Source organism: Alexandromys fortis, unplaced genomic scaffold, assembly GCF_014885135.2.
Source record: "Alexandromys fortis isolate MF-2015 unplaced genomic scaffold, M_Fortis_MF-2015_v1.1 scaffold_19, whole genome shotgun sequence".
Taxonomy (NCBI): Eukaryota; Metazoa; Chordata; class Mammalia; order Rodentia; family Cricetidae; genus Alexandromys; species Alexandromys fortis.
The window spans coordinates 17,478,243-17,493,526 of NW_026067890.1; the positions used below are offsets into that span (position 1 = coordinate 17,478,243).

A 15,284-nucleotide genomic window follows, 5' to 3' on the forward strand; every position below is an offset into this window, starting at 1 on the left:
CCCCCCCCCCCCGACAAAGTTTCTCTGTGTAACAGGCCTGGCTTTCCTGGAACACACTTTTGTAGACCCCAGAGATATTCTTGTCTCTGCTTCCCAAATGTAGGGGACAAAGTGCCCCCCCACTAGATTATAGGTTTCTATAAATAGCTTTTCCTTGTATGATAGGCAGGCAGACTGTGACTGTGCCATCTGCTATGGCAGTAGCCCATGTGAAGTTTGACTCCTTGTCCTTTTAAAAAAATCATTAGATTTAAAATTTTTATTCTGTGTGTATGAGTGTTTTGCCTATATGCCTGCCTGTGCACCAAATGTGTGCCCGGTGCCCAGGGAGTTCAGAATCCCTTGGAAATGGAGTTACAGATGGTTGTGAGCCACTATTTGAGGGCTGGGAATCAAATCCTGATCCTCTGGTAAAGTAACAAGTGCTTTTAACTGTTGGACCATCTCTCCAGTCCCTTTATTCAGCTTGTGTGGGCCTGCTGGGAAATCAAATTGAGATCTTCAAACCTTTGCAACAAGCCATTTCCACAACCTTTAGTTATCAGCACATGGCCCTTGTAGGCTGGCTGCCACACAGACTCGAGCACGTGTTGCAGACGGCTCACACGGATGCTACGAGAAAGCTGAATCTTTTGAGTTTGGCAGTGAGGGTACCACACCCAGGCCTTTTCCGTGCTCTCTTGGGAAAGCAGGGCGAAAAGGAATTTGGAAATGCTTAAGGTCTCCACGGAATGAGAGTTTTGCTGAACGTCGGGCAGTGGAGGAGATGGGCTCCCCCTGGAGGCCATCGTGGGTAGTGGCAGCAATGACGGAAGAACTGGGCCGTGAGAGAGGAAGGCCGTGTGTGCCAAGGCTTCTGGTTTTCATTTGCTAGCAATACTGTGGAGGTTCTGTGCTTGGTTTACAAAGGGGCGTGGGGCCATTGAGACAGTTCAGTGGATAAAGGTGCTCTCTACCAAGCTTGATGGCTGAGTTCAGTCCTTGGGACCCACATGGTGGAGGTAGAGAACTGACTCTCCCACGGTGTCCTCTGACCTCTACCTACGTGTTGTGGTGCATGGATGAGCACACACACGTATAAAATAAAAACCAACCGATAGGGGGCTGGAGAGATGGCTCAGAGGTTAAGAGCACTGGCTGCTCTTCCAGAGGTCCTGAGTTCAATTCCCAGCAACCACATGGTGGCTCACAACCATCTGTACTGAGATCTGGCGCTCTCCTCTGGCGTGCGGGCATACATCGAGGCAGAATGTTGTATACATAATAAATAAATAAATCTTTTAAAAAAAACAAACAAAAAAACAAACCAATACAAAGAGAGCCAGCATAGAAAGAGAGCCAGCACCTGTCTCTAGACATGTTCTTTGATGATGATCATATTATTTGTATCCCAGATCTCTCTAATTTCCGATATAGTTCTGGAAATTATTTTCTCCCACTTTCTGGGTGTTTAACAGTGCTGGGCACCATACTCGGGTCCTTGTACATGTTAGACAAGCATCCCACCACTGGCTAGCCTGATCTATGGCCCAAATTCTTAGTGTTAATGACCTGACTTACTTTTTTATACACCTAGGCCAAGCGGTCATTAATTTTTAGGTTATCAAGAGCCTTTGTTTGTTTTCTATTTTATCTGTTCATTTTTAGCATATCTAGTGATCTTAATGTTTCTCTTGTACCACCAGGATCCTTACTACAGGTTTAATGACCTTCGCTACAGGTGGATTTCCTTAGACAACTGGACCTACAGCACGGACTTTAAAATCCCCTTTAATGTCAGGTGTGTATATGTTTGCATGCTCTATATCATTTATTCCCTCTGTAGAGATTATATTGTTACCTGAGATTTTCTTTTATTTCCTTTTCTGAGATTTGTCTGCTCAGGTTGTGTATCAGAGTTCAAGCAGATTAGACCATTGTGTCATTGAAGTGACTATGCAGTCATGTTTTCTTTTCTAGGGGAGGGCTGGAGAGATGGCTCAGGGGTTAAGAGCATTGCCTGCTCTTCTGTAGGTCCTGAGTTCAATTCCTAGCAACCACATGGTGGCTCACAACCATCTGTAATGAGGTCAGGTGCCCTCTTCTGGCCTGCAGACATACACACAGACAGAATATTGTTTCCTAGGGGAGGACGGTGGCACTGGTTATCAGCGTGTCTTAGGGGATAATTTCTCCAGTGGGTATGCTGGAGTCACCTAAACCCTGTCAGGTCTTTACTTCCATTTCCTCCTCTCCACCTCCCCAGTAGCTAGGAGATTGTATTAATTGGTAATATTTTTATGAAGTTTTTCTTTGTGTGTGTGTATGTGTGGAACATGCACATGTGTGTGCATATGTTTAAGGCCAAAGGTAGCTGCCCGCTGTCGTCATCAATTCCTTTCCACTTTGGTTTTTGCGACAGGGTCTTTCTCTGAGTCTTGAGCACTCCAGTTTGGCTGGACTGGCCAATGAGCTGCAAGAATCCTCCTGTCTCTGCCTCCCCAGAGCGGCAGGTACAGGCCAGTGCTGCTGTGCCCACCTTTTATGTGGGTCTGAGGATTGCACTCAGATTCTTATGTTTTCATGGCCAGAACTTTACCATACTTGTTGGGAGCGGTGAGACCCCGGATCCTGAATTTCTTGTAAACAACTTGTTTTCCCCTGATCTGAGTGCCTGCAGCTGCTCTGAGCACAAGACCTTCAGGAGTTCCTGATGGCAGGAGAGTGGTTTCTGGTGCGTTTGGCTGGGGCATGGCTAGGAGTTAAGGATCCCTATAAAAGCGGCCCTGGTACACAATAAAGATGGCATTCTTAGGGCATTCCTGTTTCAAGGATGACCCGTGTCTCTGTCTGTGTCTTTGTGTGTTTAAATCTCTAGGCCCTTGCCATAGGCTCACAAATGATCCTGTAGTGCAGGCTCTGCAATCCAGGAGTTGTACCCTACTGTCACATAGTACAGGCAGGCACTACAGTACTAAGGTATCTCCATGGCCTCCCTCACCACCGCTGTTCGTGTGAATGTGTAGGGATGATCATTGGATCCAGAGTCTTACACATTACATTACATCCCTGGCTCTATAGTACTGCTAGTAAGTAAGATCAGAGATGCAGTATTGTTTTCTGTGTAGTGTGAAAGAGCCACTGATACTATGACCTCGACCTTATACTACATCATGGGGCCATGAAGAAAATTACAACTATTATTTTTGGTAATGGTCTGTTATTTTAAGCAAGCATTTCTAGTTGAAGCAGAATGTAAGCAAGTATAGTGGCCACCATTATTACTAATTTTTAAAAACTATCTCACATATGGCATTTTTTGTTGTTACTTATTCTCTCTTTAAAACTCTAAAGCCACAGGCTGGGGTAGAGAGCTTGCCTAGTGTGCATAATGCCCGGAGCTGACAAACAAGCTAGAATATTATGACCAATATCATGGAGCTACTGTGTGCCATGCTTCTATTTCCAGATAATGCTTAAAATATTTCTCACAAGAATCCTGTCCTGCCGGGTGGTGGTGGCGCACGCCTGTAATCCCAGCACTCGGGAGGCAGAGGCAGGCGGATCTCTGTGAGTTCGAGGCCAGCCTGGTCTACAAAGGGAGTTCCAGGACAGGCTCCAAAGCTACAGAGAAACCCTGTCTCGAAAAAACAAAAACAAACAAACAAACAAAACAACAACAACAAAAAAATCCTGTCCTCCATTACATAGTTAGTTCCAGGTCGCTCTGGACTCCCTGAGACTCTGTCTGGAAAAAAAAAAAAAGACAAAGTTCCATTTTCACTTTGAACGTCACGCATTCCGTATCCAGCAGCTGACTTGCACTATTGGAACTCGCTTTCCACCCCACATTGGTCTTCTTTATGCAACACGGAGGCCCCTCTCCCGCGTTTGTGCCAGGGTTGTGGTTTGGCCTCCTCCTCCTTCTCTCCCTTGCCTTATGTTTGCTCCACAATTTCTGTGTTTGTTAGCATCTTCCTGACGTTTCTCTTCGTAGAGCCCCTCCTTGTTTTCCGGTTTCCCACTTTGCCCAGAAGCTGCATAATCCTGGGTCCTGCGTTTGCCTTTCAGTCTCTGCTCGTGTGAGGAAAGATTACATTTTCTTCTCCACTAGTGATACTCTTTCCTCAGGAATAGGAAGTCTGTTCCTTTGTTTCATCAGTAAGGCCCAGCTGCTCTGCGTGCCTGTGGAAGTTGCTGGTGGCGGTGGCGTGGCCTGTACAGCTGCTGGCCCTGTCGTGGACCCACGACTTCTCCAACTTCTCCTTCTTAGCTCCCCAGCAGAGTAATGGCCACAGCATCCTCACTCACAGATACAAGGTGGTGGTTAATGTGTTCCCTTGGATCGTGAAAGCAAATGCAATGGCTTTGACGGATATCTTTTGTGTAACCTAAGCACTCTGCAGTAGCTGGGAAAGTCAACTCATTTGGAAATTATAACTGTGCTCTTGATTTTATTACAATGATTTGACACATCATGGGGGAAAAAAAATGAGTCGGATTGTTCAAAGAAATTACAGATCTGTCCAACCCAGACTCCTGAAATCTGACGGGAGCCGCCGGCTCAAGGTGTATATTTTCCTGTGAAATATTTACTTTGCTAGTTCTTAACTGGTTACAAAGAGACTTAATTAAATTAATGTTTCATACATCATGTTGCTAAAGTCTTCTGTTGTTTCTTAGTGAATGGCAGAAAGTAAGGTTGATTTTCGAAGGAGTTGATACAGTTGCACAAATCCTGTTCAATAATGTCACTCTCGGGAAGACAGACAACATGTTCACTGGATATGTAAGTACATGGTGATTCCAGATGAAAGGGACATGGGGTGTCTCTGTGGTCCTGGGAAGAGGGAAGAGGGAAGGCTGGTCACATAATTGACCATGGGTCAAGGACGAAGCCTTTGAAACACTGAGTAAGTTAGCGTGCTTCTCAGGTGCCCTGTTTGTAGGATGAGAGAGACAACAATGCAAACCCCGTGGTGGATCTGCAGACCCTGAGGAAGTAAATTACAGCTTCGGGGTCCACAGCGGTGTGGTCTGGCCATCCAGCATTTAATGGGAAATCACCACTGAAAGACCATTTCAAAAGGATTTTTTTCTCTCTGAAATTGTATACTTATTTTCCCTCTGTTTCAAGGGAAAAGCAAAAATAACTTATGACTTAGACACACACACACACACACACACACACACTATGCATTCCAGAGAGTTGGGTCTAGGAATCCCTGGCAGCTCAAGGCCACGAATAGTTCAGGGCTAAAGATACTTTCGGCTCTGCATATTTCTCTGGGACCATAATTCTGGCAGTAAAAACAGGGGACTCCGAGAAGCCTACACTCGGCCAGGAGAGTAGAATTATCACTAAAGCTGGGCTACTAAATTCTATTTCAGAGGGAGGCTTTCTGTTAATGAAACCAGCTCTAGATTTGGTTATCGCGTGCATCTCTCATGTAGTCTGCCTTTATCTAAATTTTTACACACAAGACTAGATCCTCTGCATGGATTTGTGTATTTTCTCCTTCCTCAGAGCTTTGACATCACCGGTGTGGTCAGAGACGTGAACTCCTTACAGCTGCGCTTCCAGTCAGCAGTGCAATATGCTGAGCGTCAGAGCAAAGCTCACGCTAACTACTCCGTACCACCAAACTGCCCCCCAAAGGAGCAGAAAGGTGAATGCCATGTCAACTTTATCCGAAAGGTAAATGCTCTTTCAGATGTATGGGCTCTGCGGCTAGTGTGTGAGCGCTTACTTGATTCCTTTCAGAGGAGTCTGGAAAGTTCTCAGTCTCCTAATCCCTCAGTCTGACTTGAAGATTTGAAAAAAAGATTTTCTGAGTTTTTGTGGTGAATATTTATGCTTCTAGGTTTTCTCCCTGAAGTATGTTTCAGAATTAAGTTTACACACACACACACACACACACACACACACACACACACACACACACACAGTGGATCACAGAACTTGATATTGTATTCTAGGTTGGCCTAGAACTTACTATGGTGCTGAAAGAGACAATTCACCTACTTCGGCCTCCCACATCTTGGGCTACTGGCATGATCCCCATGGCTGGCTGATAAGAGAACTTTATAATGACTGTGTTATCATTTCAGGCAGGGACTCATCTAGCCCCGTGCAGGTTCAAGCTTATTGTGAAGCCGAGGATGACCTCTACCTTCTGATCCTCCCCCTCGCTCTGCTGCGTGCTGAGTTTACAATTGTGTACAGCCTTGTCTGTTTTTACCAGACACCGGGGAGGAAACCGCTGTGCGTGTTAGGCAGAGCCCTGAGCTAGCTCTACCCTCTGAGCTACATTCCCACCTCTATGAATTATTTAACGTTTATATTTATCAAAATTATTACCAGATGTGAGAACTTACTAGTGATTCTCGTGACTAGCAACCTGTTTGCAAGAAATAAATATTCTGAGACGTTCTTGTATTTTACTGCTAGGATCTTACAAAATAGAATATAAAGGTATAACCCACAGATGATTTTTCTTTTTTTTTTCTTTTTTTTATTTTTCGAGACAGAGTTTCTCTGTAGCTTTTGGTTCCTGTCCTGGAACTAGCTCTTGTAGACCAGGCTGGCCTCGAACTCACAGAGATCCGCCTGCCTCTGCCTCCCGAGTGCTGGGTTTAAAGGCGTGCGTCACCACGGCCCGGCCAGATGATTTTTCTTTGAGGTTTAGTCTGTTCTACAGGACTTGGATTTATACTAATGTGTGATTATTATATTAAAATTATGTGTAACCTTTAGGTTTTTTTTCCTGGTTTTTGTTTTGTTTTGTTTTTGTTTTTGGAGACAGTGTCTTACTATGTAGCCTTAGCTAGCCTAGAACTCATTATGTGGTACAGGCTGGCTTTGAACTCACAGAGATCCTCTTGCCTCTGCTTCCAGAGTTCTCAGAGACATTTAATTTTTAAGAAGAAAACGTTAATCATCTTCATCAGCTCTTTGACCCTTCTACTTCTCCCGTCAACATAAAGCGTCTCTTGTCTCTACTTCCTCCTCTGTCCAGCACAGACGGCGGCCTCCATCTTTTCAGCTCCCCTTTACCATCCTGTCGGTTTTCATCACCGCGGCAACAGATTGAGATAAACAGGTTTCGGGGAGCATTTCTTTTGGTCCTCAGTTCTGAAGATGCCCGTCTGCGCTCTCTGGCTCTGCACCTGTGGAGAGGCAGAACACCGTTGTAGAAGGGGGTGTGGAACGAAGCTGCTTCCTTCAAGTGTCTGGCAGAGGGAGGGTGAGGGAGTGACCGAGGTAGGTGCCCTCCAGGGCACGCATCAGTGGTCTCTTCACTCCAGTGAGGTCCTACGTTCTAGTTCCTGCCATTATCCAATACAGTCTTTATTTTTTGAATCCGGGTCCAGTTGTTTCTTGCATAGCACGCTGCCCTGGTTGCCTAACTGGCATCCCCCCAACTCCATCCGCCTTCCTTTATTAATTCTACACAGAGCAGCTGGCTGGCAAGGTCTTTCAGACAAAATGACCACAGCAATCCTTGACTTAAAACAGAAACAAGGAGCTCTGAGTTCCTACGTCGTGGGGTAGAGCCTCAGGAGACTAGCTATATTTTTAAGTCGTTTATCATTTTATCTTGCAACAGCTCTGCACCAGCAGTCAGCTAATTAATGTCCAGAGAGCTCTGAGCTCTGTCTTCACCCCACCTCCTCCTGCTGGGACTGTGTTCAGCCAATTAGGGATCTCATTCCCGGGGAAGACGAATTCTCTCTCTCAGTCAGCAGTCACTCATAACCCGAGGGGCAGGACCCTGTGAAAACCAACCCTTTCACATCTATAGGTCTTTTCATGGTACGGGATTTGTTTAGGAAGCCATATTGTCACTGCCGAGGTTTCTGGGGTCTGGTCCCTGCAGACTTGAGGATGAACTGGACCCTCCAATTTTTCTTCCCCCCCTTCCTCAGTTGTCCCTTAGTCTCAGGGGCAGGGTCTGTACTGTAGATGTGTTTCTGTGACTGGGAACCATAGGGAACACTAGTCAGCTGGTTTCTGTGTCTGACTCGTGCGGTTGTCTGGGAGGTCTCATCTGTTGCAAAGAGAAGCTTCTTATATGAGGGATGGGAGCCACATTGTTACCTGGGTTTTTTTTTTTTTGTTTGTTTGTTTTCTGTAGTAGAAGCACATTTATCTTTCTCTGATATAAATACAGAGTGAAGAAAAGAAAACTTTAAGAGAGTAGTGTGGCCAGATCCTCTGCATACAGACACCTTCATCCCCCAAGCTCAGGCACCTATTTAGGGCTCACTTTCAAAGCTGAGCTCTTAGTGTCAGGGATTTTATTATTTTGAGAAGTTTTTTTTCTCTTAACAAATAAAAGTTTCTGCTTGTGAGGAATATGTATGTATATCTATCTATATCTGAAATATATATATTTATGATTTTTAAGTTAAGTTTTTAGATTTCATTACGGCAGTTCACACCAGCATGGCTGTCTGCTTTGTTCTCAGTGTTCCGCTCCCCCCGCAGCTCTCCCTGTGCACCCTGCCTATTCCTGGTGTCCCTCTGCCCCCAGGCGGTCTCTTTCCCTAATTCCTTTCTTATCACTGGAATTCCATAGAAGTTATCTTAACAGAATCATCTCCTGCTATTTGAATCTGAACCTTTGTAAGGTCGTAATTGGGATTTTTTTAGTGTCCTGGCTCTAGGACAGGTAGCCGGTGGATAAGATTAGATCTCCCCGACAGGTAGCCGTAGCCTGGTGGATAAGATTAGATCTCCCCGACAGGTAGCCTTCAGTCAGGGTCTGAAGTCTGAAGTAATTGCCTTTGTGCCTGGTATTCTCAAACAAGGACTGCTGAGTTCAGACTTAATGAGGTAGGGGCTAAGGCTAGTTTTGTTTCTGCGTTTTGTTTTTTAGTTGTGTTCCTTAAAGGTGTTAATATTTATCTTTTAATGACGCCTCTCACTTCTTACACACACTGTTTTGTTTAATACAGTGGTGAGGCACAGCAGTATGCTGGAGAACTTCAGAGAGTAATAGCATTTGGTTGGGGGAGGTGGCTTGTTGTCCGGGCACTCTCAGGCCCATCCAGGAAAAGCACAGGATTAGGGCAAACCCTGGGCTCCATAGTGACACCTGAAAAGCAAAAAGCAAAATAAAATAATGTTGTTCTGATATAATATGCTTTTTTTAAATTTATTAAAGATTTCTGTCTCTTCCCCACCACCGCCTCCCCTTTCCCTCCCCCTCCCCCAATCAAGTCCCCCTCACTTGTCAGCCCAAAGAAAAATCAGGGTTCTCTGCCCTGTGGGAAGTCCAAGGACCACCCTCCTCCATCCAGGTCTCGTAAGGCAAGCATCCAAACTGCCTAGGCTCCCACAAAGCCAATACGTGCAGTAGGCTAAAAAACCCATTGCCATTGTTCTTGAGGTCTCAGTAGCCCTCATTGTCCGCTATGTTCAGTGAGACCAGTTTTAACCCAGGCTTTTTCAGACCCAGGCCAACTGGCCTTGGTGAGTTCCCAATAGAACATCCCCATTGTCTCAGTGTGTGGGTGCACCCCTCGCGGTCCTGAGTTCCTTGCTCGTGCTCTCTCTCCTTCTGCTCCTGATTTGGACCTTGAGATTTCAGTCCAGTGCTCCAATGTGGGTCTCTGTCTCTGTCTCTTTTCATCGCCTGATGAAGGTTAATATTCAGGCAGATGCCTATATGTTTTTCTTTGGGTTCTCCTTCTTATTTAGTAATATGCTTTTGAAGAATGAATGTAAAATAGTTTATAACTAGATTTTGTGATTTTCATAAATCTACTCTGGCACTTAGGTTGATATTTTGGTTATTATAATAATAATCAGTATAGCAAATAATAATAATAATAATGTATAGCAAACTAAACCAGCATTTCTCAGCCTAAACTACACTTGTTCTATCAGTTGGGAACCTTGGCCGGGCACCTGAGCTCAGAGGCTTTTAATCAAGCCATCACCCTGCGTCCGACTGGGGCCGATGAGTTCTGAGCTTACCCTGGCTGTCAAGAGGTTTCAGATCTTGTTCCCAGATCTCTCGTGTGGCCTCCCACAGCGTTGCTTCAGGACATAGCAGCTGGCTTCCCTCTTGGCCCAAAGAGAGCATGGGACCGGGTCCAAAACAGAAGGGCCAGTCTTCTCTAATCTAATTTTGGAAATGACATCACCTCTGCTATTTTCTGTTCACAGGAAGTGGTTCTCTGTATCTGGCACATGAGCAAGAGAGGGGTGCACTGGAGGGCACGAGCACCAGAAGGGAGATTTGTGAGCTTGTGTGCTCACACTCATGTGCATACACACACACACACACACACACACACCACACTACACAAAGTCAGGGGATGATCTGTGTGCCCCAAACTTACTAAATATTGAAGTTGTAACACCCCCTCTACTCAAGTATTTCAGAATGTAACTGTATTTGGAGTCATCATTATTACGGTGAATAAGTTAAACGAGGTGTTTGGAGTAAGGAGATTTGGGCAGCCAAAGGAGATGGGAGGGGTGGGAGGAGAAAAAGCCCAGAAGAGCCCCTGTCCAGCCCCGGTGTTTTGCTATGGTGTCCTTAGTAAACTTATATTTGAATGTGTATATAATATTTCAAAGACAGAATCTTTCCTTTCTTACTAAGTCTTTTGTTTAGCATACGCCATGACATTTCCATACACGCGTGTCTTACAGTCAGCTCTTACTGACCACTCCTCTGGAAAAGAGTTTTCCAGTGTTTAATTTTTTAAGTAACCAGAACGTACCTCTTTTTCTTCCCTTGAAATTACAGGAACAATGCTCCTTCAGTTGGGACTGGGGACCTGCCTTTCCCTCTCAGGGAATCTGGAAAGACGTTAGAATTGAAGCCTACAACATCAGTCAGCTGGATTACCTAACGTTTTTGCCAATCTATGGTAAGCCAAGAATTGTGATTTCCTCATTTTATTTCTTTAGTCTTCTCTTATTACACAAATTGTGTTTATAATTTGGGATATGGGTATATTTTTCAGAGACATCTTAAAATAATGCAGCAAGCCCATTGTATAAATAAATACAATAATATCTAGTGCGAAATAGATACAAATGGTTTGTTGTGAAATTTACAGTATAAACCAAGTCTGTCGGGGGATACTCGTTAGATTTTTTTTTTGGGGGGGGGAGACAGGAAAGGACAGGAAGGAGGGAGGGAAGATGGGTTGGTTTGTTCGAGCTCCCTCTGTCGCCCAAGCTGCCTCAGACTTGAGAGTTCCCCCTGCCCTTGCCACCCTTTCCCACCACCAACTCCAACCCATGCTAGGACTGAGGCATTCTCAGAGCTGCTTTTCCATGGTCAGTTTCCTTGTTTTCACACTTACTTGGTCTTAATTTTGTATTTATAATATGTATTTATTTGTGTCTAAATGTCTTTTATGTATGTCTATGGTATGAGAATATGTATGTGATGCAGAGGTTCCTCCCTCTCTCTCTTTCCCTCCCTCCCTCCCTCTCTCTCTCTCCCTACTAACTCACTTGAGATGGGAGGGTCTCTCCATGAAACCAGAGCTATGCAATAGCCAGCAAGCTCCGGCCATCCTCCTGTCTCCAACCTGCTCCCGCAGCGCTGGGGTTACAGTTTGTATGTTGATGCTAGGACCTGAACTCATGTTTATACAGCAATGCTCTTACCCACCAGGCATCTCTGCAGCCTGCTTTAGGACCTACTGAGCTGAGCAGGGCTGTTGGTCTCTGTCTCGTGTTTAAGACATGTCTGTCCCCTCAGAGGTGCTCCACCCCTGCGCTGCCCACACGGAGGCGCTGCCTCAGTCCCCTCCTTCTTTCTAGATGACCTGTCTATGAGGTGGAGGAGTGGGCTGTCCTCTCAGCTCGTCCGTGGCCCGTGATGGACCGACCCTACGTGTAAAGAGTGTACAACTGCTCTTTACTGCAACTTCGTTTGGAAAACGTCATGTAAAAACATGGCAAGCCTGTGACAGTCCTGCTGAGCGTCTGGTTGGCAGGCAGCCATTGACAGTATCTATCTGTTCCTTTGGATTTTCTTTGTTGTTCTTTTCTGAATTACTTTCCCCCTAAAATGCCATCGCGCTCCTCTAAGATAGCGGCATCCATTTTAGGCTGCAGGAGCAATCTTCTGCATGCCGGCTCTCTTCTCGCGCGCCGACTGGTCACTCAGGTACACCACAGTCTTGCTGGTTTGTCCTTATTTTGCCTTTGGGGTTTTGCTTTCAGTTCAGTTCCGTTTCAGTTTGAGATTTCCTCTCAATAGCCAAGGAGCTCTGCCTGTTGGTGAAGCAGGGGGCAGGGTGGTGCTAATCAGCCGTGAGCCTGCCCTTCTGGCCAGCGCAGTTGGCAGCTTCCTGAAAAACAGCAGCTTGATCTGTCTTGTATGTCTAGTGTGAGTCTGGGAAAATGTGTTGTGCCTGAGCTGACGCACTCCAAGATGTGGGGACCGTGGAGTGGTGTTGGAGTTTACACATCCCGTGATTCAGAGATTGCGGAGTGGCGTCATCATGTCGTCTTTAAAAGCACAGGACTGCTTTTCCCTCTAGCCTCTCATTTTCTAGTAAAGGCTCAGGAGGGAGCGTGGGAGGTGGCAGGGAGGGACTCAGCAGGAGAAAGTCAATCGAGGCAGTTGCCTTTGCACAGCTTTTCTGCCAATGAGATAAACCACCCCCCTTACCACAAGCGTGAATCACTGATTGCCGACCAGCTCCTGCCTCCCTGCTTCTCTTTCCTTCTTTGTTGTTAAGCCCTGGATGCTGTTGGCCTCCTCCCTCTCTCACTGGAGCTCAGAGTTGGAGGTGGGAAGACAGCGCTGGGTGTCAGTCATTGCCTCCCATTCTCTTTCAGACAGTCTCTTGTCGGCTGCGGTGTATGTCAGGGTATCTAGCCGCCAGCCGCTGAGGAGTCTCCTGTCTCCATGCCCAGTCTCACTAGGGGTTACCGGTGTATGTTAGAGCACCCGGTTTTCCCAGAATCTTAGGAATTCAAACTCAGGTCCTCACACCCGGGTGGCAAGAACTTTGCCCACTAAGTCATCATTGCAGTCCCAGCTGCCCCAGCTGCCACATCTGCCCCAGCTGCCCCAGCCCTCACCGTGGACACCATGTTGGTCTTGAACTCACTCTGGCTTCAAACTCACAGATCTGCCTGCCTCCGCCTCTTGAGTGCTGGGATTAAAGGCCCAAACCTCCATGCTTGCCTTTTTTGTTTTAACATTTTAAAAATTGTGTATATATGTGTATCTTCATGAGGTTATGTGCATCATGTGTGTGCAGGTGCCCCTGAAAGCCAGAGGGTGTCCAGTCTCCTAGAACTGGAATTGTAGGGGTTGTGATTCATCTGATCTGAGTGCTGGGATCCAAACTTAGTCCTCGGGAAGAGCAGTCAGTACTCCTAACCACTGAGTTGTCTCACCAGCCTGTTTGTAATTCTTTTGCTGTTTTTTTTTTTTTTTTTTTTTTTTTTTTTTTTGAGACAGGGTTTCTCATAGCTTTGGAGCCTGTCCTGGAACTGGCTGTGTAGACCAGGCTGGCCTCGAGCTTACAGAGATCCCACTCTCTCTGCCTCCTAAATGGTGAAATGAAAGGTGTGCGCTATCACTGCCTTTAATCCTAGTACTTGGGAGGCAAAGCCCAGAGGCTTAAGGAATTTACCGGTGGAGAATTCTTATCTTCTATGCTGGACCAGACTTCACACATCCTAGGCAAACGCTCTCCCTCTTAGTTGCAGCATCAGTTTTCTTTAGAGATTTTTTCAGTCAAAGGTGTTGCACGTGCACGAGAGAAGCCTTAATGCCTTTTTGACCCTTTGAATGGGGGTATGTCTGCTTAGTATTACTATGGATTCCTATGCAGGCCGGACACAAGGTCGGTCGGTCCTTCCTTCCTCCCTCCCTCCTTCCCTCCCTTCCTCCTTTCCTTTCTCTTCTTTTTATTTCCCTCCTTCCTTTGAAGAACCTGCGTGAATGCATGAGCTGGCCCCGGGGAAAACCCTGAAATGACTCATGGTTTAGAACCACAATCCTTGTCTCCTCTGGACTGCCTTCCTGGCTGAGGTCACAGGGCCAAAAGCAGCTGCCATCCCTTCTGCACAGGCATAGAGTGTAAGTGAGGATGGAGGCCGCAGCCCAAGGAGAGCCCCATAGACACTGTAGGCCAGCCTTGCCTACCTAGAGTGTGAGAATGGGGCAGAAGACCCCAGGCTTAGTAGGGCTGGGAGGGAGAGTGCTGTGCTGGATTCTGGGGTGCCTGCTGCCCTTGCCTCCTGTTCTTGCCTCCAAAAGTTATCTTGCCTGCAAGAGAGCTGAGGATCGAAGGTTTGTTTAGGAGCTGGTGACTTGTAGATTCCTGAAGAGATGTGCTAGGGAGTTCTAGATACAGGTCCCACTCTGACGACTAGACGGGGTTCCACGGTACTCTGATTATATTCTAAAACTTACTGGACATCTAAAATTTTGTGAACTCCAGTTGCTTAATTTTCCCTTGCTACCACAAATCGGTATAGAATGCACAGTTCCGGTTGTTTAGAACAAAAGATTCCACTCTGCAGATGAAAAACCGTTTCCTCTTAGCTTCCTCTGTGGCGGCTTCGGGGATCACTCACCGACAGCCGCTGCTCCTGCCTATTTTTGGCGAATCCTGGGGCGTGCAGGAACGATTCTTAGCTTGTGTTCTTTTCTTCCTTGGTGCTGTAGATAACACTTCTCGGGAGTGGAATGTTGAAATAGAGGCTTCTTTTGACGTTGTCAGCTCAAAGCCAGTTGGGGGTCAGGTGACTGTAGCCATCCCTAAACTGCAAACACGGCAGACATTTGACATTGAACTTCAGCAGAGGCAAAGAACGGTTAAACTCCTTGTGAAAATTAGCAAGGTGAGTGATGTCACTTCCGGGGAAATGCTGGGTAACTGTGCTGGCTGTTCAAGGACAGAAATGGCAGAGGGCGAGGGGAGTGGGTACCTACTTTCTCCTTGTATTTTCTAACTACTTTTTCATTTTTAGAGGTTTCATTTATTTAGACTTTTTTTTTTTGAGACAAGATTGTACACTGTGGCACAAAGTGGAACTCACTAAGCAGCCCAGGCTGGCTTAATTTTTGTTTGTTTTGCTTGACATAGGGTCTTGCATCATAGCTTGGGCTGACTTAAAACCCAACCTGTAGCCTAGGCTGCTCTCCAGCTTGCATTTCTCCTCTGGCCTCTGGCTCTCTTAAGTGATGAGATTCCAGGTTTCCAGGCGTACACCCCCACGCATGGCATTTTTGCCTTGATTTTTAACTTCACATATAATTTTTTTTTATTTTTTTTATTTTATTTTTTTTTAAATTTATCGG

General features: G+C 46.0%; 1 protein-coding gene across 3 annotated transcripts in view; it reads left to right on the forward strand.

Moving 5' to 3' along the window:
* Manba (mannosidase beta) overlaps window positions 1-15,284 on the forward strand; it is a 74,350-nt gene that overhangs the window by 10,853 nt on the left and 48,213 nt on the right. For all 3 annotated transcript variants that reach the window (XM_050155653.1, XM_050155720.1, XM_050155565.1), the window contains exons 2-6: window positions 1,686-1,780; window positions 4,663-4,768; window positions 5,507-5,677; window positions 10,746-10,869; window positions 14,649-14,824. In XM_050155653.1, the coding sequence (XP_050011610.1) occupies window positions 1,686-1,780; window positions 4,663-4,768; window positions 5,507-5,677; window positions 10,746-10,869; window positions 14,649-14,824 (672 nt within the window). The remainder of the gene's footprint in view (window positions 1-1,685; window positions 1,781-4,662; window positions 4,769-5,506; window positions 5,678-10,745; window positions 10,870-14,648; window positions 14,825-15,284) is intronic.